We start from the raw sequence: 26902 nt of genomic DNA, 5'->3' as shown, positions 1-26902 counted from the left end.
GTAGAATATTACAAACACATGGTTACATGCCAATCAATAGTACAGTAATAGTTTTTCAGAGAAATAAAACTGAATTCCATTGAAGATTTCAGCTGAAATCCTACTTTTCTACCTGAGTATAAAATAAAAGGAAAATCAAAGCAGATGAAACTGCTTCTGCAACTTTGCATACACATCACTTCTCATAACCTCTGCCTAGGAAGAAAGGCTCACAGCTACTTCAATCAACTTAATTATAATTAGAATATCATAAATTGTTGTAAAAACCCATCTGGTTCACTAATGTCCTTTAGGGAAGGAAATCTGCTGTCCTTACCTGGTCTGATCTACATGTGATTCCAGACCCACAGCAATGTGGTTGACTCTTAAATACCCTCTGAACAAGGACAATTAGGGATGGGCAATAAATGCTGGCCTAGCCAGTGATGCCCACATCCTATGAACAAAAAAAAGTCCACAAAATAGATTTAGATGCAGAATGTCCTTCAGCTCATTTGATATCATCCTTCAAGATTACCAGCTCTACCATCTTCCTATTACAGGGATCCAGTATCCTAGCATCAATTGCCCTTCCTAGTGACCTGTTTCAGCTTCTGATCATCCTATGTATAAAGAAATACTTGCTGCTTTTCGTTCTAATTTGCCTTTCACAATCTGGAACCTGTGTCCACCTGTCCTGCTGTTCTCGCATATCACAGAATCATAAATTTAAGCATCAAAGGAGGCTATTTGGCTAATCCTGTCTGAGCAGTGCTAGCGCCAAATCAGAGGTACATACTTTAATCCTATTTCGCCACATTTTAAAGCACTGTTTAGATTTACTTTCTTGGTCTTGTCAAATGTCTCCTATGCCTCCATAAGACCCATCTGAAATGTCTCTTTTTTTACTGAAACACTTATCAAAAGATTCCATTAACTCCTCACTGTTCTCCTGACCATGCTTCTTGAGTCAGCTGTGATCCAGGAAGCACAACAATAATGCAGTGCAATACTCCAAGAGCAACCTAACCAAAGGATGTACAATTTCACCAGTGGATGTACAGCTTTACCAGTGTTTCTCAGGATTTAAATGCAACTGATTTGGCAATATTTGGCAGGAAACTGACCCATTCCAGTTGCACTCACGCTCCACCCAGCCAAGTGGGGGAGCTAAAAATCACTCTTCTGCTTTTGAAGTTAATCTGCAGCACTAGAATGTATTACCAGTTGTTGAAGAACTGACTACTTACAATTTTTTCACACTAGAACTTAACATGACAGGACACATTGCTGCTACTTTAAAATACAAGCACAAAATATTTTGCTTCATTATCATATGATAGTGAATGACCTGAGAAAAATACTAAACATTACAGATTTTAAAAATATCAGCTAAATTAATTTATTTTGGTAAGGGGCTGGACATTACAGCACAAGGCTATTAATCACTGCATTAAGCAGTCAGAAGATCAGGTCCATCTGCTTTGAGCTTCCATAGTAGTAGCAATGAGAGTTACATTAGCAAGTATGAGGAAAATGGAATATATTGCCTTAGGGTTTGAGCAGTAGAACACGGCTGACTGCATAATGAGTACAGGGTCACTGATTTAATCACGTACCAGCCTCCTGTGTTCCTCTTGGCTTAAGGCAGGCTATTTTTCAGACCAGATACTGACTGAACAGCCTTAAATGAAAGTGCTAGGTGGACAAAAATAGAGCTGCTGATGTGTCTTGAGTGATGAGAAACAGGAAAAAAGTAGAAAGAAAGAGGCAATGGAAGAGAAAAGGAAAGGTGATGGCACCTTCGGACAGAAAAAGAAATGAGGTAAGCATAAACTGAAAGATATGAAAAAGATTAAAAGAAATTGAAACAAAAAACCTAAGAACGGAAGGAGAAAGAAAAAGGGGCAAGAAAATAAATGCCAAAAGAAAAGTGTGACAGATTTACAGAACATAGGAAGGTTGAAACAATTGAAATAAAGGCAAAAGATGCTGTTATCAGAGAACCCAACAAAGGCCAGGCTGGGTTATAATGCAAGTATACCTCTTCTGTAATAAAAATAAAAATAGCTGGAAAAACTCAGCAGGTCTGACAGCATCTGCGGAGAGGAATACAGTTAACATTTCAAGTCCGTATGACTCTTCATCAGAACTGAGGAAAAATAGAAATGAGGTGAAATATAAGCTGGTTGAGGGGGTTGGGACAGGTAGAGCTGGATAGAGGGCCAGTGATAGGTGGAGGCAAAGAAGAGATTGCCAAAGATGTCATAGACAAAAGGACAAAGAGGTGTTTTCTGTTCTGTGTGAAAATCACCCTTCAAGAAAATAGTAAATAGTTTTGAAATACATAAATTAACAACCCAAGAGAATGAAACACAGAAATTTGAAAATCAAGTTAGACTCAAGGGCCAGAATTTTACATTCGGCGTGCGGGCGCGCGCCTGACATGCCGGAACGTAAAATGGCGTGCGATGATAGCGGGTGTGCGTCCCGACATCACCGCGCACCGTTGTGATATTTCATTCGGCGGGCACATGCCGGAGTCGGCTGAGTGTCAGCTGATAATTGAAAGGCCTATTAAGGACCTAATTAACCTGAAAGGCTAAGCGGCCTTTACATCTTTTAGGAAACCTCACCCACAAGCAGGATGTGTTTTCCTAAAGCAATTACAAATTAAAATAAAAATTTTCTTTTGAAATTAAAAACATGTCCCATCTCATGTGACACAGTCACATGGGGAAGAATTTTCCCGTTGGCAAGTGGGGGCGGGGCTCGTTCGCTGACGGGTAAAATGATGTGGAATGACATTGGGCGAAACTCTCGACGTCGTCCCACGTTATTTGCATTTTCAGGTCAGTGGGGGCGCAGCCAAGTCAGCTGTGAGCCCGCCGACCTGTCAACAGCCTATTGAGGCCATTTAAAATCAATTGAACCAATTCATGGACCTGCCTGTCCAACCTTAAGGTTGGCGGGCAGGTCGGGAGTGCTGGTGGCCACCTGAAAAAGCATGAAACCTCATCCATGGGCGGGACGAGGTTTCATTACTGAATTAAAAAATTAAGATTCACTTTTATTTAAAGTTATGTCCATGTCCCAACTCATGTGACATTGTTACATGAGGGGACATGGATGGTAAATGCAATTTGACAGAATAACGTTTTCACTTTGGGAACTGATCTCCCTGAGGCAGCACTTAGTCTCATGGAGATCGGAGTGCTCCTTCGTGTGCATGCGCGAAGAAGCACACTTCCGCTTTTGGCATTCCCCCCGCCTGCACAGGAAGCACATAGCGCTTCCGTGCAGATGTCATGCTGGACTGGCCTTAATTGGCCAGCCCACGTCTGCTCCCACACTTAATTGGCAGCGCGCCCCCAATCGGGGGCACCGACTGGAGGGCCGCCCGCCCACGCCCGCTCCCGCACTTTCTCCCCGACAGGGGGAAAATGTTGCCCATGAGATGGGACATGTTTCATTGAATTTTTATTGTATTTATTAAATTTTTCAAAAAGCGCTTCAATCTCCCTGAGGCAGCCCTGAGTCTCAGGGAGATTGAAGTGCTCTTTCGTGCACATGCGCGAACTGCACACCAGGCTGGCTCTCCCTCCTCCCCCCGCCTGCACAGGTACCGCTCGTGATCCACGCAGGCAGGCCTTAATTGGCCCGCCAGCATGAAATTGCAGTGCGGAGCTGATCACGCGCGGCGGTCAGCTCCCTGACCACCCTCGCCTGCTCCCTAGCCAGGATGATACTCTTTCGAGTTATCAACAGTCACAGATTGCAACTCTTTTCGAGTACAATCACAGTTCTTGGTTTCCAGGAGTGGGACATGAACCCACAACCCTCTGATTCAAAGGCAAGGGTGCTATGAACTGAGCAATCAAACCCAACTGCCCCTGATTTTGGTCAGTTATCTCTTGATTGGCTAGTTAACAAATGAGATACAAGGTTTAAATCATTAAGCAATAATGGAAACATTTTGGAGTTGGTTAATGCTTACGATTGCTTAAATATTGGTTAACATGCACTTTTTCTCAACTCCATTCAGCTGAGTGGCAATTTTTTAATACTAAACATTGAAATTTTTTTCTCAAAGGGTGTTGGTGAGTAAGTATCATCAGGTTTACATTCAAAACACCTAATGTCACAGGCATTTATTTTAAGAAGCAATTAAGCAAAAAGAGAAAGAAGGATCCATTACTAAACAGTGCAGATGGGACCCAGATATCTACAGCTACAACCAGAGAGATTAAGAAAGGATTACTGCCTGAATGAGTACCCATCAAATCACTGAATTCCAGATACACTTGAGTGGGCTAGCATTAGAAGATTAATGAAAGTTCTCCTGAAAAGAATTTTTTAAAAATGAAAAGAAATTGAAACAACATGGTGAACACTAAACTATTCATTTGTATAGGAATTCTTTGGTAGCCTTCGTTGAAAATTGCTAGGCATTAGTACAAATACTTAATTTACAGCCAACAGGTACCATGAAAAATTAAACAGACTTTGAAAAAATGTTATGACACAACAATGTATATAGCAAAAAGGAAGCTAATTGGGACCAATGAAACAGTAAACACTGATGTGAGCTCTGGGTGAGATCAGTAAACACTCGCGTGTGCTGTCGAATAGATTTGCTGTTGACAGGATTCCACTGACTCCTCCAGTAAAATGGAGATCATTTTGGCAAGCAGCAAGGAAAGGAAGGTTATGTTTGTGATCTGCTTCTCCATACTGTCTTCAATTTCAGCAGTCATTCTGGGGAGGTGCTGAATAGCAGGCAGTTGCTTCTCCACAGGAGAAAGTCATCTTCAGACTATTATATATCTTCCAACAGTTGGCTACAGAACTATACTGTCATAAACCTATAGTTGATTACACACATTTCCATCCCACAAGGGGGATGAGATAAACACCAAGGAGTACAGGAGAATATACTACTGAGGAAAACACAAGTCACAAAAATAAATGTCCCGATTTTAGTTCTGGTCCAGTTTAAGGGGGAAGTTTTGGTGTGCGATCAAACCTCGTTTGCTGTAGTCCCCCAATAAAAAAGCATATGCATGTATGGGCATCAGGTTAAAAGACTATTTTCAACTGCGATCACTTCTATTGAGGCAAATTGCTTGCTGATAATCTCTGAATTGCACATGAAGAATGACCAGTTACAGGACTTCCAATGCCCATCAATCAACATTTGCATGAGGAGAAAAATTATGTTTAGATAAGGTTTGGCAAGTAAAACCTACTGAAGTTCAATATATAAATTTGACTGCTTTACTTCTTTATTTGTTCTTGGGAAGGCCAGCATTTGTTGTCTGCTAGGCCATTTCATAGTGCAGTCAAGAGTCAGCCATATTGCGGAGGGTCTGGGGCCAGACCAAGTAAGGATGGCAAATTTCCTCCCTTAAAAGGACACTATAGTGAACCAGATGAATTTTTACAACAATCGATGATAATTTCATGGGTCACCATTATTAAGACTAGCTTTTAATTCCAAATTTATTAATTGAATTTAAATTCCACCAGCTGCCATGATTGGATTTGAACCCTTGTTCCCAAAGCATAGCCTGGATTACTAGTCCAGTGATATTAACACGACGCCATTGCCTCCTCCCAATTTGACTGTTTATGGTGTTAAAATAGCACCGGCCTTTAAGACATTTTGTTAGACTTCAAAATGGGGTAGTGTTCAGCTGTGTGTGAATAACATACGGGTAATTTTGGTATATGTCCCAAATTGCTAGTAAGAAATGCCATGGAAAAAAACCTACTATATCAATTATACAAGAGCAAAAGCTATTAATTTAATTCTATTCTTTTTAAAGCATCACTGATCTTTCTCACCCACTCCCAAAGGTCATTATACAGGAATGATGACTTAAGCACTGCCAGCTGCACCCACTCCTACCACATGGATTCAGTTTCAATTACAGTCAGTCAGGTAGCACAGTGAGTGCAAATGCCACTCACTGTTGAAGAGACTTGGGCTATTTTAACTTCAGGGTCTCATTCAAATCCCACCAGTTGATTCACCCCACCCCACAACAGAGTGGTGGAAAAATCACAAAGCCCCACTAACGCAAAGTTGCTGGAAGGATCAGATTGCGGGGACATGCACAGGTGTATCATCTTCAGGGAGTGGGATGATCTAGAGCTAGGGAGGCTTAAACTTTGTGGGGATCAATGGAGCAGTCTTTCCCTTTCTAGACCCAAAAAAGAAAGCCAAAAAAAAAAACATAGCTTTTTGGCAGGCTATAACTGATTCTCACCAGGTAGGAAAGCTACAGCAGATTCTCCACTCAGGCTAGAGTTAAAATTGCAGTTGGTTCCCAATGACATAATTGGAACCAGGCATGCCTGTGCTAAAGCAGATGTCTTTGCCACTTGGAAAGTAAGTTGAAATTGCGGAAGGCAGAATCCTACCCACCTACCCGGTTTCCACCAAACTGGTATGCTTTCAACATTACATTCAACAGGGTTGTCTCTCTATCTTCAGCTGAGTGTATTCACTGTAGAAGGGCCAGGCATTGTGGTCTCCCAAGTGAGCTTCCCACTAAATGTGGAGTTTGGAAGACCTGGTGCACACTATTGTGCGCATTCCGTTACTCTTTCACTAAATGTAAGATTTCTGTGCAGTTTTATGTAACTAGTGCTGGAACATTAAAAAAACAAAATTATATTTTTAAATGAGAATGCAAAGATAAAGAACTGTATGATTTTCTGCTGGACTAAATCAGGTGGTTGGTAATTAACCCTTCTCCCTTCTATACATGAAGCTTTTTTTTCAAACAAAGGAAAATACGTTTACAGCACTGAGAAGCAGGAATCTCTTCAGTAAATTGTGTAATGCTGAAAACTTGGCACAATGGTAACATTCATGTTACTTAGAGGCTGTAGCTTTAGGTCCCAGTTTCAGTTTTGAGCATATATTCTAGGGTAACACTCCATTTTAATATTGATGGGAGTAATACACATTTGGAAGTGCCCACTTTAGATAAGATGTTCGGGCCGAATATTCTGAGGAGTGGCAAATGGATTGCCGCTCCGCTCCTATTTTCCTACCCAACGCCAGAGCTCTGCATTTCTGGCCCGGGCTTCCAAACAGGTAGGGTTCCAGGGTGGGTAGGATGATAAGTGATAGGATGGGTAGAGTGGTTAGGGTGCCAGCTGGGTAGGGTGCCACGTAGTTAGGGTGCCAGTGTTGATGGGGACAGTGTGGCAGGGGGGTAGGCAGGTAGAGTGATAAGGGACAAGGTGGGGTGGTGCGGTTGGGTCAGGTTGGGTGGGGGGAGCAGTTGGAGGACGTGGGGAGAGTCAGAGGTTCAGAGGGGATGCAGGGTCATGGGGAGTTGGAGGGTTGAGGGGGAGTCAAAGGGGGAATCAGGGGGTCAAGGGGGGGTCAGGGGAGTGCCTTGGGGGAGGATCATTGACAGTGATTGGGTTAGTTGTATTATTACCTCGGGGTTAGATATGGTTTTTTTCAGTCTGACATTTCCTGGATAACTATCCATTAAAATGAGTCCAAGGTCTCCAACTTTAACTCAGAGTTGGAGATATTTTTGGAGGGTCCCAGGGGGACTGGAAGATCTGGGGCATTAAATCAAGTTTCATATCCCTGTTCTGCCTGTTCAGCTGGACAGTAAAGATGTGGTGACACTATTCAAGGAAAAGCAAGTAGTTCCTCCAGAGTCCTTATCAATATTTCTCTTCCAAGACACAGAATTAACTGGTAATTCAGCTCACTGATGCTTGCATACAAAATGGCATCAGTGCACTTCAGAATAATGAATAGAAACATTTCCCAATTGGTTTCGAAGGGATCTAATAAAGTTCTTTAAAATACAGTTTTTCTTGCGCATTTGCTAAGGTTTGTAGAAATGTATTCGATAATCTCAGACTGTGCTTCTCCTGCACCCAACCTAACCTCCCCTTCCCCACAGCCCTCTGGTTTTTATTTGATCTTATATAAATTAGATGATGTGATTAAGTCTAGATGCAATTCTAAATGACTAGAAACCCACCCAAAACTGACCCGAGGTGGTGTGATTATAGCACCCATTTTTTCTTCATCAGCTCAGAGCATAATTATCTATAGCTACATGTGCAGCTTGGATCTTGCATAGTTAGGATGTGAAAACTGTGATTCAGGAGAAAGTTACAGGGGTGCAGAGAATGAAAAGCAAGCACCAGAGAGGAGCAAACATTCCAGTGTTTGAATTTGAAAACCAATTACAGAATAAGTAGGCAAGTGATACAGCAGCCTAGCACCCTGCCCTCTGCTTAATGACTGATGAAGTGGAGCAAGCACCGCATGACCTGGTTAAAAAGAGGATGAGCCTGTTTGTGACTCCAGAGAACCATCCCACTAAAGTATGCCAGAAGAAGTAAAAGCCCAAAGATGAACTTTGGTTTCACTGGTTGTGCTAGTCCTGTGGTGTCTGCCATATTTCGAGGTTTTTTTTAACCCTTTATCCAAGGAGAGGATTTGAAATAAAGTGTTATTTTAAATATTTTAAGCAAAGTACGTTCTCACAAAATTAAAAAGATATCTATTTGAAAGGTGGTTAAATTGAATGGAGGTTGTTTTCTCCAAAGACTCAACAATAAGCAAAATATTAAGTAATCAAAAAACTTCTCACATCCTTTTTTTTTATAAATCCTTTGATCCACAGACAAAGAGATAGGAGGGGGAGAGGGAGAGAGAGACACACAAAGATATGGAAGAGGCCGAGATGGGCGGAGTTTGAAACTAGATGTTTCACAGAGATTAACAGAATAGAAATGCTGCCACAACAGTTAGAAGCATTCTTGTTTAGGTCAAATTAGTTGACCCATTGATATTTTGTAACGTTATGCAAAGATAAATTGTACTGTGAGCCCAATCATAATTGCAATCTGTATGTTCAGCTTATTGTGAAATAAAGCAACTTATTTATTCATATCAGACCTTGTTATACCAACTTTGCTCAGTCTGCCTTCAAAGCGATTTAAGGAGGACACAAATATCCAGTACAAATTACTGAGATGCGAGGAAGCTGTAAGCAGTGTAGGTCAACTCCCATAAGAAGCAAGATAGTAAGATGCTTACAACACCAAGAAGAGTGACGTCACTGAACAAGAGAAAGTAGTCCTGCATTTGTAGCAGTGTCCTTGAAGGTGGCATATTATTCCATCTGGCTGTCTGCTGACCTGGAGCCAGGGAAGCCAATTCTGCCCAGAGCTTGCAGATCTGGCAATATTTTGCAAGTGTGGCCGATCAGGTTCTGCTGGCTGTTGATCATGCTCAAATACCTTCTTTCAACCACTACCACTTAAAGTATGAAATACTGCAACTGAGTGCTTCCAAAAATCTTACAACATGAAAATTAATGTGATCTTCATCTATCATATTCACGTCATCAGGTCTGCTGTCACAACTTCCCTTATACTAAAACACCGATAAAGCAAGGAATGTGCACCTTTGTTTGTAGGTGTGGACAAGAATACCTCCCAGTCATCAGTGACACCTAGCTGGGGAGACTTGGAACAGGGTAAAATGAATAGAAAATAAACACTAGCATAAATGATTACCAACTTCAATTATTAAATTGGTTAAAAGCAAAATACTGCGGATGCTGGAAATCTGAAATAAAAACAGTAAATGCTGGAAAAACTCAGCAGATCTGGCAGCATTTGTGGAGAGAAAAACAGAGTTTAACATTCGAGTCCATATGACACTGAAGAAGAGTCATACGGACTCGAAACGTTAACTCTGTTTATCTCTCCACAGATGCTGCCAGATCTGCTGAGTTTTTCCAATATTTTCTGTTTTTATTAAATTGGACCTTTGGATTTTCACAGATCTCAATCATAAATCATAGACAAAAAGTCACACTGTTGACATAAACCTAGAGTTCGGTAGCTTAGTGGTTTTTGGCACTAGACTAGCAAAACAAAGGTTCAGATTCAATTTCCATTAAGTTGTGAAATTAAGCATTTTGTGGACTAAGACTAGAAAAATTATGTAAAAACTCACCAATGTTTTACAGCTCCACACTATATGTTGGATCTAAGTGCCCTCGAGGGCTCTAGCATTCCCAGGTCAGAAGAACAAACAAAATGCAACCTTATTTAATAGGCATATTAAGTATAACATATAATTTATTACACCAACCTGTAATATAATACAATTGTACCAACCTTTCACTCTCACTGTTGTTACTTGTTTGAGAGCGTCCTAGTCCCATCCATTTGTCTATCAAACTCTCTGTGCTTGCAGGTCTATTCAGGGTGCTTCCAGCTTTACTTTGTACCATGGCAAAACGGACAATGTCAGGATTGTAAGATGAAAGGACATCATTCTCATCCCTGAAGTAAAGAAAATGCATCCATCAAGACTCAGGCTAGCTGCTTTCAGTGTCTAAGATTTATGAATGGCTGTGGTAACAATTAAGGAACATGGTTTATTCTAATCTCTGTTTTTCCATACTTATTCTCCATCTGTGGGCAATTCAAGCTTTTGGGAGTCTCAAACCCTTTAAACACTACAACAGATATTGATTTGGAAATAATTTCATAGTGTTACAGTACCTTATCCCACAGCATGGCTAGAACACAAGAATACTGGTTATCTGATTAAATATGTAAAGTTAATTAATTAGTTAGAACCCAACATACTAACAGCTGCACTTTATTACCTTTTTAATGTTAAGTTTTATGTTCATAGTGAAAAATGTTAATACTATGGAATGGAGGATCTTTGTATCTAATAACATCAACGACTCTGGCCAGACTCTTGGGTTTAATGCAGAATAAGGCTCCCTTTGGTCAACAACCCTATCTGAGTAAAGAGGTAAAGAAAGATTCCTCTACTCAGCCCTATCTTCAAAAGAGCACCTCACTTGCAGTATGATTTTTCTGTTTCCTACTTAATACATAGTAAAATCAATTTACAATCTCACATGGAGAAAAGATTCCAGTTTTAAAAATACAGAATAATTCCCTTAAGATCCTTTGATACGATTCAATTCAGAGGAACTATGGAATAAATTATCTTTCTAGGGTTAGGTTTGTACCCAACATGATATTAGTTTGAAAACTGGACTGCGATGATAGTCTTTTCTTCTTTCCCCTTAAAGTACTTCATTTACACTAACGTTCCAGAAATTACTCATCACGTTCTACCATAAACTTTCTTCCTTCTGAAATTTTGTTTCACCAACAACAACTTACATCTATATAGTGCCTTTAATGTAGCAAAACATCCCAAGTTGCTCATCAATTCTATAAAATTAACCAGATAGAGCTACCTTGATAATTGCCCTGACTTCCTGTTCAAACTGGTGCCACAACATTTCCTTGGTCCCAGTGTTATGGTGCCCCAGGGTTAGCACCAGACACAAGCAGCAGTAGATAAGAACCTAAATCCGTACAACTCCATGAGCAATACCACAGGAGATTTATCAACTTATAATAAAATGAAGCTGGAAAATGAGGATAATTCTTGCGTGCCAGTACAGAACGTTAGGAACCAGGGAGATTGAGGGGAAGTATTGAACAGCATTGATGCTAAGGGAATGGTAAAGTAGTGCTTACCACCAAGACTAAGGATGTGATTACACTGGAAGGGGTGCAGAGGAGATTCACCAGGATGTTGCCTGGGATGAAACATTTAAGTTATGAAGAGGGGTTGGATAGACTTGGGTTGTTTTCGTTGGAGCAGAGAAGACTGAGGGGCGACCTGATCGAGGTGTACAAGATTATGAGGGGCATGAGCAGGGTGGATAGGGAGCAGCTGTTCCCCTTAGTTGAAGGGTCAGTCACAAGGGGACACAAGTTCAAGGTGAGGGGCAGGAGGTTTATGGGGGATGTGAGGAAATACATTTTTATCCAGAGGGTGGTGACGGTCTGGAATGAGCTGCCTGGGAGAGTGGCGGAGACAGGTTGCCTCACATCCTTTAAAAAGTACCTGGATGAGCACTTGGCACATCATAACATTCAAGGCTATAGGCCAAGTGCTGGTAAATGGGATTAGGTAGGTAGGTCAGGTGTTTCTCACTTGTCGGTGCAGACTCGATGAGCCGAAGGGCCTCTTCTGCAGTGTGATTGTGATTCTGTGAAGACCAATCCACATGACAGAAGCCATGCCAGGCCAGGCTGTCTAAACAATTGCAGAATTGGTGCAGCCCGCAGCTGGGAAGTGACCAGTGCCTCAATTTCAAGAGACACCTATACATACACACCAGCCTTGTGCCTCATACTCTTGCCACTGAGGTAGTACATGAACAAAGCACAAACCTCAGGTTAAGACTAAGTTTAAGAAAATTAACTATAGGAACTCTTCAACTATCAGATGACTGAAATACAGTAGTGGAGAACCAATTAGAGCATTCCTCTACTAGCACTTTGAGGAAGGAGAGCATGGATAGAAGTAATTAGTAAGGGATGTTATAAGCATGTGAAACTAGAAGAATACAGAGTGTAAAATCATTTAGAGAAGAAATAGACAGTTTAATTTTGGAGATTGAAGGTATGGCAGAAATGTTAAAGAGGTATTTTGCATTGCTTTTTACAAATGGGAGTGAGAACACAAATGTACAAGGGCAGAATTTAAAACAATTGATAGATTGAACTATAGAAAATAAATTGATTCTCAAAACAGAGAACTGAGATACTGTAGATAAGTCACTGGACCCTCATGACATGCATCTGTTGAATTTTGTTGAATTAAGGCAAGAGGAGAAAACAGAGGCTTTGGCTACCAGTTTTCACATATGTTGAACCACAAGTTTGGAGAATAGCTGATTGAAATTCTTGTTTAAAACAGGAGAGGGGACGAACTGAATAACCATTAACCAGATGACCCAACATCAGTTGTGATAAACCAATATTAGCTAGCATTCCTGAAGTATGGCACCCAGAACTGTTCATAGTGCTCAAGCTGAGGCCTAACCAGTGATTTATAGGGTTCTTTCATGATCTCGCAACTATTATATTATATGCCTCTATTTATAAATCATAGTAACCCATTTGCTTTTATGACCACCTTACCAACTTGTCCTCAAGCTTTTAATGATGTGTGTATATGAACACCAAGGTTTCTCTGCTCATCAATACTTATCAAAATTATGCCATTTACAGTATACTGTCTTTCCATATTGGTCCACTCAAAGCACATTTCTCAAATGAACTGCATCTGCCGTGCTTCTGGCCATTTCATCATGCTATCTGTCTTCTGGAAATCTACAACTATCCTCAACACCATCTACTATGTTGCCAAGTTTCTCATTATCTGCAAGCTTACAGTGTTGCTCCTAGATCATTGGTAAAAGTTGAAAATAATATGTTGCTGTTGCAATCTTGTTACAATGAAGTGCATGTTCTAGTTGGAGCTGAGAGCAACTATTACTAATTGAGGAAAGGTAGGAAGGGCATTACTCTTAAGTATATATAAGAACTAGTTTCCACCTGTGGAAGGATAGGAAAACAGTCTGTGCCTGTGTTCTCTGGGTTATGTGAATAAACTTTTGTTATGGAAAGACTGGCTTCAGATTCCTCCTCTACTCAGAGAATGATGGACCCAGAACTTACACTTGGAGAACTACACTTAACTACCTCCCAGTCTGAAAAACATCCATTCACTACAGCCCTCTGCTTTCTGTCACAGCCAATTCTACATCCAATATGCCATTTTCCCCTTCATTCCATGGGCTTCTAGGATATTTCTACTTGGAAAAAGGCAATCTTTTCTATCCCTTTCAACTTCAAAGGGATTTAGATTGGGGAAGATGGTGGCTTGGTGGCATTGTATTGTCACTGGAGTAGTAATCCAGAGACCCAGCGTAATGCTCTGGGGACCCGGGTTTGAATCCCACCACGGCAGATGATGGAATTTGAATTCAATAAAAATCTGGAATAAAAAGTCTAATGATGACCATGAAACCATTGTCAATTGTCATTCACTAATGCCCTTGAAGGAAGGAAATCTGCCATCCGTACCTGGTCTGACATACATGTTGACTCTTAAATAGCCACTCAATTGTATCAAACCGCAACAAAGTCAATAAGTAACGAAAGGGGTATTGACCACCCGGCATCAACCTTGGTACCCGAAAGACAACTGAAATCTACAAAATCCTCCTAACTAACATCTGGGAGGTTGTGCTCAGTACTGTCTAGGCACTTCTGGCTGAAGATTGTTGCAAATGCCTTACTTTTTTCACTGATGTGCTGGGTGGGTTCCCCCATCATTGCGAATGATGATAGCCTCCTTCCCCAGTGAATTGTTTAATTGTCCACTACTGGATGTGGCAGGACTACAGAACTTACATCTGATTGCTGGTTGTGGAATCGTTTAGCTCTGTCTATTGCACGCTGCTTACGCATTTTTAGGTATGCCTGGTGCTGCTCCTGGCATGCCCTCCTACACTCTTCATTGAACCAGGGTTGATCCTCTGGCTTGGTGGTAATGGCAGAGTGGGGGATATGCCAGGCCATGAGGTTACAGATTGTGGTCAGTACAACTCTGCTTCTGCTGATGGCCCATAGCGCCTCACAGATGCCCAGTTTTGAGCAGCTAAACCTGTTCAATTTAGCATCCCAATCAGCACAGTGGTAGTGCCACACAATACAATGGAGGGTATCCTCAATATGAAGATGGAACTTCGTCTCCCCAAGGACTGTGCAGCGGTCACTCCTACTAATACAGTCAAGGACAGATGCATCTGTGGCAGACAGTTTGGAGAGGATGAGATCAAAATCAAGTATGTTTTTCCCTCTTGTTGGTTCCCTCACCACCTGCCACAAACCCAATCTAGCAACTATGTCCTTTAGGATTCGGACAGTTCGGTCAGTGCTGGTATTACCAAGCCACTCTTCGTAATGGACATTGAAGTTTCCCACCTAGAGTACATTCTGCGCCCTTGCCACCCTCTGTGCTTTTTCCAAATAGTGTTCAACATGGAGTAGTACTGATTCATCAGCTGAGGGGAATTTTCCTTGCCCATGTTTGACCTAATGCCATGAGACTTCCTGGGGTTCAGAGTCAATGTTGAGGACTCCCAGGGCAACTCCCTCCCAACTGTATACCACCACCATGCTGCCATCTCTGCTGGGTCTGCCCTGTCAGTTGGTCAGGACATACTCAGGGATGGTGATGGTGGTGTCTAGGACATTAACTGTAAGATATGATTCCATGAGTATGACCATGTCAGGCTGTTGGTGGTGAAGGGAGTGAATGTTTGTGGATGAGGTGCCAATCATAAGGACCCAAGCTGATTCACCTTCAGACTCCCCAAATGTCCACCATCTACAAGGCACAAGTCAGGGGTGTGATGAAATACTCTCCATTTGCCTGGATGAGTGCAGCTCCAACAACACTCAAGCTTGACACCATCCAGGACAAAGCAGCCCGCTTGATGGGCACCTCATCCACAAGCATCCACTCCTTCCACCACTGGCACACAGTGGCAGCAGTGTGTACCATCTACAAGATGCACTGCAGCAACTCACCAAGGCTTCTTAGACAGCATCTTCCAAATCCACGACCTCTACCAAGGACAAGGGCAGCAGACACATAAGAACACCACCACCTGAAGTTCCCCTCCATGCCACTCACCATCTTGACTTGGAAATAGGTTGCCGTTCCTTCACTTTTGCTGGGTCAAAATCGTGGAGCTCCCTCCCTAACAGCCCTGTGGGAGTACCTACAGCACATGGACTGCAGCAGTCCAAGGCGGCAGCTCACCATCACCTTCTCAAGGGCAATTAGGGATGGGCAAAAAATGCTGGCCTAGCCAGCGATGTCCACATCCCATGAATGAATAAAAAAGAGATTTTAATTTTAAATCCCTGCTTACTTGAGACAAAGTTTCCCAAGCATAGGACTTGGGTAGCTTGTCTGACCTGTCAGCAATTGGAAAAGTTCTGATTAAGGTTACGTTGGCCCACAGAGAAGCTAGGCTAGTTCGAAACTTGGAAAATTTTCACAACATAAACAACAAATTTCTGTGCAGAGAATAGTGAAATTTATGACTCCCTGTTTTATAGTGTCTGCATTGAGTATTTTAACATCTATTTCTTGGGGTTAAACATAGGCCAGGAATTTTCAGTCGGCATGTGGGGGCTGGCCTGACACGCCAGCGCATAAAATGACATACGATGATGTCGGGCGTGTGTCCCGCTGTTATCGCGCTGTGTTGCGATGTTCCGTTCGGCAGACGCATGCCGGAATCGGTGGCATGCCCGCTAATAATTGAAAGGCCTATTAAGGCCATTAACTAGGTAATTAATTTCAAGTTTACGCTGCCTGTCCAACTTTACGGCTGGTGGGCAGGTTGAAAGGCCAAGCGGCCTTTACATTTTTTAGGAAACTTCATCCACGAGCGGGATGAGGTTTCCTAGAGCTTTTATGAATTAAATTTTAAAAATTTCTGAAATATAAAAACATGTCCCATCTTATGTGACACAGTCACAAGAGGGGACATGGTTCATGAAATTTTTATTGTTTTTATTTATTTTTTTAAAAAGCGCTTCAATGTCCCTGAAGCAGCTCCATGCCTCAGGGGAATTGAAGCACTGTTTCGCGCATGCGCCCCAACTCTCCCTCCTCCCTCTGCCCGCACAGGTAGTGTGGACGCTACCGCTCATGCCTTACCCTGGGCGGGCCATAATTGGCCTGCCCGGGTAAAATGGCAATGTGGAGCCGGTTGCAGGCAGCGGTCGCCTCTGCGTGGGAAAAATTCAGCCCATAATTTTCATGAATACTTCAGCTTTCACCATGCTTTAACTCCAGTCTCTAGGCATGTTGGTCTGAAAAACTAGATAACCAATTCTAAATTAGATTGAAGGATTTCATCAGCCTAAGGCTGAAATAGCTGTTTATTTTTCTTTCATTCAATCTCAACACCAGATTGCTCAGTTGGTTAAGAGTACAGAGCAGCTGAGAAACCTAACAATGGAGATGAGACTGCTTCCCAACACCAGCTGAAAATTAATCTGTCCCTTCTTTTACATTTATTTTGTTTTCTGTTGTTTTGCAATGCAAAAATTCTACCATTCTAGCTATGAAAATAAATTGATTTGCATGTTTTTGTATCATCTGCTATCATAGTGCTAATTATTAAGATTGCTACTTAGGAAGTTTAGTTACTGTCTCCGAACTAGATGGCTGTCATAAGTTCCAGGGTGATCCATTGTTACAGTTCAAGCTTCCTCTCTCGCTATTTCAGTCTCGAGTACACAACAAAAAGGGAATTTTCAATAGCAAAGAGTTTCCCGTGAGCTGAAATCTGTGTCTATAGACCAGGCCTATATACTGTAGGTTTGTGTGGCCAGATTTAACAATTAACCCTCTAATTACAGAAAATGATTCACTGGCAGTCATATCTCTTAAAAAGATGGAAAAGTCCAAAACAATAGACCATTGAATGTAGACTAAAACTACTTGACCAGATAATTATATGTTAATTATTACACAAAAGAAAAATGATAAGTGATTTAAAAACAAAATTATAATCAGTTCATTAACCACAATGTATATTTCGTATAACATATTTAAGAGTCTAATAAGCAAACCAAACTAGATTAAACAAATAGACTCTCTCATTTAGTATGCCTTTCAGCTAGAACCTGTGGATGATGCAACTTCTTCATCACGGCGTTCAAATCTCTTAACAGAATCAATGCTGACCAGCAAAGCCGTAATTAATGCCTCAGGATGCCTTTCAGCTTAGGATTGTTTCATGTTATTATTGTTAAAATGAATTTAACCTCGTGAGAGGTGTTAATGTCTACACCATCATAGATTTCTTTTAATAACTCAACATTTCAAAAAAGTAGTTTGAACCACCAAATAACTTGTAGAAATCCTAGTGTGCCATGCCCACCATGGTACTTGCAGTTTGTTTATTTCTACTGCTTCATCAGGAATGTTCTAACTATGTCCAAAGAGCTATAGATGTAATGTGAGTTCTAGAAGTTCATGGTAGTCTCAGCTGGGGGAACATTACATGACAGTAGCACTTCAATAGTTTGTTCCGCTATGTTTTAGAGGAAGCAGCCTGGCAGCTATCTGAGGGGGTTAGCACAAGATATGTGATTTTGCTTCCCATGATTCTTCTCTCTGCAAGTTCCTGATCTTAGTGTTTCCCATTAAGGGAGGGGACAGCGGGAGGGTACAGAGATGATAGCAAAAATCCTAATACAAACATATCAAATTGATGGGCAGCAAAAGGCCAGCTGCCCACATCATGACAGTCTGACAGTCATGTCTAAACACTTCTTTCCTCTCCCAAACACCAAGCCCCACCCTGCCAGCCATATGGAGAAAAAACTCAAATTCCTCTCCTATCCCACCAGGTAATCAAAGCTAGCCCAGAAGATCACATGCACCAAACATGGTCTGTAAAGACCTCTAAAGTATTACCTATAAATGCCTTCCATATGATACAATCTCAGAAACCGGTCCAGATCCCTCTTGAAGGCATTCCAGAGATTCCGTATCCACCACACCAGCTGACAATGTATTCCAGAGTCTCATGATTCTCTGGGAAAGAACAACCATCTAACATCCAATCTATTCCCACTCCTACCTTGTTTAAATTCATGCGTTCTGGTCCTCCCCCATCTGTTAAACTGGATTAATCTATCGATAAGGACAGCATCCAGCTCCTTATTATGTTATAGGCCTCTATCAGGTCATCTTAGTCTATCTTGCTATAAAGTAAAGAGACCAAAGCATCGATAGATAGGGTGACCAGACATCCCGGTGTCTCAACAGTTTTCTCTAGATTATTCAAATGTCCAGGTTTTCAGCTCCCCAGAGTTCCCTCTCCTTTCACCCACCCCTCGCGTTCCATTTACTGTCGGCAAACCGAAATAAAACCCTTCTCACGCTCCATTGGACTACACCCTGGGAATTTGAATACCACCCACTTGCCAACCATTAAGCTGCTACACCAGGACACTCCTGCAGAAATCCTTCTCACTGGTGCCAGGGGAAAAATTTTCCCCCCTAAATGGTCTGGTTCTCAGTGGGGCAACTTTTCACTGCCGTGGTTGGTTCGCCTTTCAATGCCCTGATTGACCAATCGAAGCGTTCTGGCAAAATGGCCAATCAGGGATTCCATGGAGGAGGCCAGTTGGAGATAATGGGAGAGATTGGGGGAGGCCAGCAGGGGAGAGCAGAGAGACCAAGGGGCTGGGAGAGAGCAGAGGCAAGCGGGGGAGGTCAGCGGGGTAGAGTAGGGAGGCCAGCAGGAGAGGACAGAAGTAGGGGAGAGCAGGGCAGGGGAGACCAGAGGGGAGGGAGGACAGAGCAAGGGAGGCCTGCAGGGAGGGAGAACAGAGAGAGCCAGAGGCCAGTGGAGAGTGCTGGAGGCAAACAGAAGAGAACATGGGGGGCCAGACGGGGGAGCAGGGGAGACAATGATTTAAAGGAGTTACTGGGATTAACATCAAAGGCAAACTAACCCCCATCACCACCTTGGAGCTGGGAAGGAATGAGCGTCTGGGTGATGAAAACTGCAAGCCACACTTGCCATGGTACCTTCAACCAAACTTCTCATTGAAAGATTATGTGCTTTCCTGCTTGCAGCTCTGGGTGAAAACAAAATCTCTCACATTTGAGGTACATTTGCTAGTTTAAAATCCAGTTTCTAGCTAAAAACATCAATTATTAGAGCCCAGTGTGCAAATGAAAATAAACAAGGCTTTTGAATGAGGGTTGGTCTTACTCTTGTGCATTGCACAGTAAAGTTAGAGTGGAATAGAGGATTCTAGATGGGATTTTGTGACCAAAGTCTTGGTTCGTTTTTGTTAAGAAAATGAGACAGAAATGTCATTGAAACAAAAGTCTGTGGTTTGTTACTGCTACCCTCAATAATTATGTGTCTTAACAGGATTACCAACTCTGGATGGACATGTTCCAGGAGATATCATCACATGACTTCCTACCTTCAATTGTCCCTCTCCCAGACTCCTGCCATTGGTCACCCAACATGACCGACATCACGGCTTTGACTTTTGAAAATCTGGTCACCATAGCCATTGACCCTCTGAGTAGTTGAGGTTCTTTAAACTATGAATCATTCTCCTAGCTTTCCTCTGGATCTATTCCAGGGTCACAAATGATTCAATATTCTCAATCAAAGCCATCTTCCGCTAGAGAAAGCTAGAGATTAATTAGTATTGATTGCAACACACCTTTCACAACACATAGTTAAAGGAGAGAATATCTAACAATTATTTTGCATAACAATTGTCATCCTCTTGGAATAAATAGGTAACCACCATTTTAACCTTACATTTTGAAAGGAACTTTGCTTATACAAACAAAAAAATCAAAACAACCAGATAACCTATCAGTTTAGGAGTAGGACTATGCATTTAAATACAAACCCTGAAATGTTAACACTGGCAATTGTTATACACACACCTGTAGCAGAGAGCTGACCTTGCCCCTCCTGCTAATTGTGATAGATGCCCTGTGACTGGAAAGTAAATGTTGCATTTTCTCCCAGCAATCATGAATAGTGCATGACATATTGGTAAAGAAACATGGTCAATGCACACAAATGGAAGCTCCACAACAAAATAACCTAATAGAAGGACAAAATAAAATTAAATGCCTATGCTTGCACTAAAACAAACAATTTTTCAATGTACAGACTAGTACGTACATTCCTGGAAACCACTACTTAATCAAAACTATTTATGTATTGCTGAGAAAAAGAGACATGTCTAAGCTTTTCGTCTTGCATTCTTACAAAGTATCCTGAGTGCAAGACGAAAAGCTTCGACATGTCTCTTTTTTCTGCAATACTCAAGTTCTGTACTACCAAATGACTATTTAAAATTACATATATTGAAGCAAGTTTTCCCATTTAAACACATGCTATATCAGGAGATGTGCTGCTAACGCAATGTTTTCAGATCCAATATGTAACATCAACATAAAATAAACAAAACACAATGTAAATTAATCTGTTATACTCCCAGTGATGGTCAGAGAACCAAAGAGAACAGGATTTTGTTTTTCCTGATTGCTCTAAAACGAAGCTACAAAATACATTCCCAAGATATAGTCAGTATATTTTTGTGAGATCAATTTCCCAATTCTCACACATATTAATTTGTTTCATCCCTTAAAATAACCAGGTTGCCAGGGGTGAATGAGAGTGAGAGTGGCCATGGGCCACTCCTCTACCAGCATTGTTGCTGCTGTGGAGAGCTGTGCAGAGCCCTCAGCGTGGATCGAGTAGAATACATTCTTGGCTGTTGATAGGAGGAGCATGTTCCAAGGCGGGGGGAGTCTAAAACCTAAGCTGACAGCATGTTCTATGGTGGCGGTGGCGAGGCGGGGTGCAGAAAGACACCAAAACCTTAGCCAAAAATTCTAGAGAATGGGATAATCAACCCATCCATTGATTCATCCAGCTGGTAACTATGCAGACGATTAAAAAAAGCTTTTGCACCTTGTTCCCAACTACTTTATAATGGGATAGGTAGTATTTAGAAAGAATAAATGGATAGCAATCTTTAAACTAATTAATCATGAAACCACTCTATTTGGGACTACATAAAATGGGTATAGCTATACTTTCAAAATAGAAAGAACATTAAGAATCCAACTAGAGCAAGTTAGACCTCTGGTTTACTGACACATTTTAGGTGGACACAGGCAGAGAAAAGGTCAAAGCCAGCATGAATTATATAAATTTCTGTGTGACATTAGCATAACTCCTCCTTCAGAAAGTCTACACAATTCTACAGTGGAGTCTCCTTCATCTCACTATTTTCCTGACATGAAGAAATCTCTGTTCTCTGCCCTCTCCCATCACTAACATGCCTGACAATATCTGGGCTATAGAGTACTTCTCAGGATAAAATATTTTCCATAACTCTGGGATCAGGGATAAAGACTCTGGGGCTGAAATGGGGCAATTAATAAACATTCTGCAGCTTTGCTTGATTATCGTTGATCAGGGAGTATTTTACAGAACACTCAAGAAAATAAGTAGGTATAGTAAATTGTACATTGTCAATAAAAGGAGCAAGCTAAATAAATTCGATGGGCTTTTCTCCATATCACAATGTGACAGAACACTGCAAATCAAATGCCCAAACACAGAGGGGAGCAAAATTTACAAAATAAATGAAAATAATTGCCAGGATCCTCACTCCTGATTCCTGTGAACTGTAGGGAAATGCCCTAAGAAATGCTTGAAATGTCTCTTCAAAATAGAGTTAATAATTTGACTGAATGTTAGAAGAGATACGGTCTAATGCTAATTATATCATGGAGGCTTATACAAATAAAACAGCTTAAATAAAAACAGAAAATGCTGGAAAAACTCTGCATGCACTCGAAACATTAACTCTGTTTCTCTCTCTGCAGATGCTGTCAGACCTACTCAGTTTTTCCAGCATTTTCTGTTTTTATTTCAGATTTCCAGCATCTGCAGTATTTTGCTTTTATTTATACAAGATAGCTTGTTAAGTGAGGAATAATGATGTCTTGTCTTATCAATACCTGTCTCCACTCCTTCTGTTAGCAAAGAGCTGTAAAGCTAGAGAATAAATGGGCATGTGTAGGTGGCTTTGTTGATTTAGATGTTATCAGAGTGATTGATACTACTCGTCACTCGAATTGATCAATAGAATTGAGGACATATAGATAGTGTTTTAGACACTAAATTCTGCAGTCTTCAGTCCTCCGTTTAATTCTTACTCTTTTAGTAGTTCTTGGAGTCTTTGTAGAAGTTCTTTGACCAGGATATGTAGAAATCGGTCTCTCTAAAATTGGAGAGTGCACTGCCAGCAGAAAATGTTCTGAAAGTCACCTATCTATCTCAGTCAATGACTGTATGTTCAGGTACAATAGGCAATTTCAGGTGCAGGCAGCACATTGATGCAACGACTTTCTAGCCTCCAATTTTAACCACCTTTAAAAAGCATAGTTGACAAAAGGAAAAGAAAAACGGTTAATATTCTACTGACCTATGAGAGTTTTTATTTATAAATATTTTCCTCCCCAATCCAGTTGAAGTCTTATAAATATTATGAGCACAATGTCAGATCTGTTTTTGTTAAAACTTTTAACTGGCTTACCCTTTGATGCTGAGTCAACTGACATTGTTCTGCCCAGATATACTCAGGATTCCAGTTAACACCGCTGTATGCTCGTGGCACAATACTAATTATGTACATGAATTGCAAAATAGCTGTGGAAGTAGCAATCAATATTTACCCATCAGCAGCCTGAGAGAAAACTTCAGGACGTGATTGCTAAATATCCGAGTTGTTTCTCCCAGCTGGCTCACCATTTTTATTTAATTACTAGGGAATTTGCCACCTTTGGCGAAGTGGGGTGGGGGGAGTCTGGGGAAAGGGAAGAAATTTCTTCCACTCAGTTTGCATAAGGTAAATCATTAGCCTGTTTATGAAGAACTCGTTTACAACTAAATTCAAGTGACCACAAAGAGAATCTTTCCCACATCTGATAATTACTGCATCCCAACAGGTCTAGATACAAGGATTCAAAAAACACGAACAGTAAATTTGTTGCAGGACAAATTAAATCTTAAGACTTTCAGCAATTATTATTACTAATTTCTACACATTTCAGGCTACCGGCCTTTATGCAGTTGAAGGTCTGAGGGTCACAGTGGAGGATGTGAATGAGTTATTTCCTTTCTGTTCATGTGCTTGTCATTTGGTTAACAGCATGTGTCAAGATGCAGGCTGGCTGTCCTCTTCTTAAGCAGCTAAAGTAGAATCACAATAATGCAGCACAGAAGGAGGTAATTCTGCCCATCATGTCTGTGCTGGTTCTATGAAAAGCTATCCAAATAGTCCTGCTCCCCTGCTCTTTCCCCATAGGCCAGTAATGTTTCCCCTCCAAGTATTTATCCATTGCCCTTTTCAAAGTTACTTGATATACCCCTGAAAAATTGTGGATTATAAGCAAAAGTTACTAATCCTGAAACGTGATTCTTCCCCAGTGATGGATTAGAAAGGGTTAACTAAAGTTAGTTTTTATTCTGATTTAAATGTTCTCTTTCACTCAGTGATTGAAAAAATTTCTTCACTATTATCATTAGAAAAAGCCAAAGAGTGCAGACTAAAAGTAGGAGGGCATTTGTTTCCCCTCCCAAATTATAGAGACAAACACATAAAAAAAGAATCCTTTAAATCCTGGTACAGCCATCAAAGCATTTTCGTATTTATTAATCTTCTAACCTACAAGAATAGTTCAGTGCAAGTTTCTTGCTGATAATTAAAGATAAAGGATTCAGACTGCATTACTACTCAAAGGAAAAATAATGTCTTGCTGCAAATGAACAAGAACCACTGTAGTGCAATGTGTGTTCTGCAGTACTTCAAACTAACTGTCTGGATACTTATTTTTTCAAAATTATAGAACACAGCAAAAATGAGACACATCAAATAAGAAATTCAGTTTTTTTCTTTAAAAATGTTGTTGTCATGTATTTATGTTCTATTCCAGCTTTCCTCATACACACATTGATTGTTCACAGGATTTTAGACAAATCTTCTCTATGACATTTCCCAACACCACTTGAACTAGAAGGTACTTGAGGATATTTTAGGGCACCTTGCATTCTTGGAGAAGAAATGCATCTGCACTTCGATGAATCAATGAACAAAACACCAGTGCACCTTAGTCTTCCAATTTAACCATTAGATCTTGGTTTTGATTTTAAGCTCTGCTTCTATAAGACATATTTAGTTTGTACCCTGCACAATGCATCGTTAAAAACATTCCATTTCTTCTTTGATAGTTTCTGCCATAATTTAAATAATTCTAGTCAATTGCTAATTAGAAAATATTCATTTATCAAGACTTATTGCAACTTATGTCCCAATATCAAATATTCAAACTAGTTCAACATAGAGGCATGGAAAATGTATTGCGCAGAAGGCAGCTATTTGATTCATTGGCTGGAATTCTTCCATCCAGGACTAAGCTGTGCCACACAATCCAATGGGTTATCTTAAGAGTGGAAGTATGAGAAATGAACGTGAAATTGCAATGTACAAATGGATGCAATATATAATTCCTCTCAAACCCATCTTTTCTGTTGTCTTTGAGCAGGAGAAGTTGAGTCACAACCGTCGAGAACGTGAGAAGATTGGAGGGGGGCCCAAATCTGAGGGCTCTCACAGAGTTCGAAGAGAGGGCAGCCCAGCTGGCAGGCATGGAGCAGGACCAGGCAATTGGCAATGGGGAGCTTGGATCTGGGCCTCCACCCAGTAAGGATCCATGCATGGTATAGCAACTTGAGGGCTAAGTGCGCCTCCATGTTGGAGGCAGCTCGTGCTGTCACTCACTCTCGCCTCATTATATAAAAGACTTATGCACAAACAGCTAGAGGCTTCATTAAGGCTATTTCACACACTCCTGTTAGATCTTACATGGTCTTCTTCCACATAGCCTTTCATTGTCCTTTATACATGTTTGTCTATTTTTAATATGTAAATTCTATTGTTCCATATGTCTTTGAAACTGTATCTTCCTCATAATATAAAAACTTTCATGTTGACAATATTGTCTGTAATCTTTGGAAAAATAAACACACTCCTTAACCCTACTTATCTGGCTAGTTGTAAACAGACTAAGATCCATTTGAAATCCAAATCTCTTCATTTATCTGAAAATATAAATTCCCTTCACACCTTACCTGCTAAGCCAGCATCCATATTTACTCATTAGCATGTAAAACACCTAGCTTCTTTTGATGATTTAAAGCTAGCAGTCTACTTGACTCCAAATGTAATTAAATCATTCAGGCAGACCCAACTACACTTACCCCCATAAACCTACTTCACAATAAACCAGAAAAATATTATGAAATTTATTATGCTCTCGTCACATACCCTTCCTCCTGAGAATCAACCCCCATTAACCATTGACCTGCCCGCATTCCCCCTGCCCACCCCCAAGTCCAAGTGTATCTACGCATCTCCACCAATGACCCTCACCTCCCCTCCACGGGACACCATCGCACCCTCACCTTCCCACCCTACTGGCTCCCTCTGCCCCCTGTAACATTCATCATTCCCTCATACCTCGCCTCAGTTCGTTCCCCAGGAGACAAGAGTTGACTCTACTGACCCCTCCCTGTGAGCCCCTTCACACCTGGACACTGTTCTACCCCCCCCACCATGCCCCTCCACATGTGAACACCCTTTCCACCCCACCCGTGCCCCTCCACACCTGGACAGCCCCCCATGCCCCTTCACACCTGGACACTTCCTCCCCCATGCTTCTTCACACCTAGGCACACCCCATGCCCCTTCACACCTGGGAACACTCCCAAGCCCCTTCACACCTGGGCACACCCCACCATACCCCTCACACCTGGACATACCCACCCGACCAGCAACACAGTCGTTCGCACCCTTCCCTCTGCTGCCTTATAACACCCGTGTAATACACTTTCCAATACCCCCACCCGCCAATGCCCCCCTCTAGGTCGCAAACCCCCCCACCACTTCTGCAGTCCTCTCTTCATCTTCTTTAATCACACCCGCCCCCCCAAAACAGACCCTCGCCGCCCAATAGTATCTCCTACTGCCTTCCACTTGCAGCTTGACAATCTGTACATGGCGAAGTCCCTGGAATAATGTCCAAAGCTTGAGTGATGTCCCTGGAAGAAGGTCCAAAGGTTGAGCGAGGTTTCTGCATGGAGAACTCCCACCTTCTGGAAGCTGCTTTGCGGAGCATCCACATGGATGAAGCTCCACCCACCCTGTGCTGCATGAGGTGCTCCAGGGTATGGTAGCTGGAGGCCTCCATCTTCTTATCAGATGTCTGCGAACTGACCAAGGTCTTCTTAAGTTAAGTCGTTATTTTTGCATGCCACGTTGGTCCAGATGTGTTCTAGACTGGTGTGTATTCCCACGGGCGTTGCAGAGA

General features: G+C 41.5%; 1 protein-coding gene across 8 annotated transcripts in view; it reads right to left on the bottom strand.

Annotated features, from left to right (window-relative positions):
• ccdc24 (coiled-coil domain containing 24) overlaps positions 1 to 26902 on the bottom strand; it is a 106514-nt gene that overhangs the window by 47436 nt on the left and 32176 nt on the right. For 6 of the 8 annotated variants that reach the window (XM_078560974.1, XM_078560968.1, XM_078560971.1 and 3 more), the window contains one exon: positions 10162 to 10329. The exons of 1 other annotated variant lie outside the window; for it this stretch is intronic. In XM_078560974.1, coding sequence (XP_078417100.1) covers positions 10162 to 10329 — 168 coding nt within the window. Of the gene's footprint in view, positions 1 to 10161; positions 10330 to 22492; positions 22641 to 26902 lie in introns of those variants that run through there. One more of the 8 variants, XM_078560976.1, reaches the window with a different exon arrangement.

This window comes from Cetorhinus maximus, chromosome 17, assembly GCF_964194155.1.
Source record: "Cetorhinus maximus chromosome 17, sCetMax3.hap1.1, whole genome shotgun sequence".
Taxonomy (NCBI): domain Eukaryota; kingdom Metazoa; phylum Chordata; class Chondrichthyes; order Lamniformes; family Cetorhinidae; genus Cetorhinus; species Cetorhinus maximus.
This window is presented reverse-complemented; position numbering and strand designations above follow the sequence as displayed.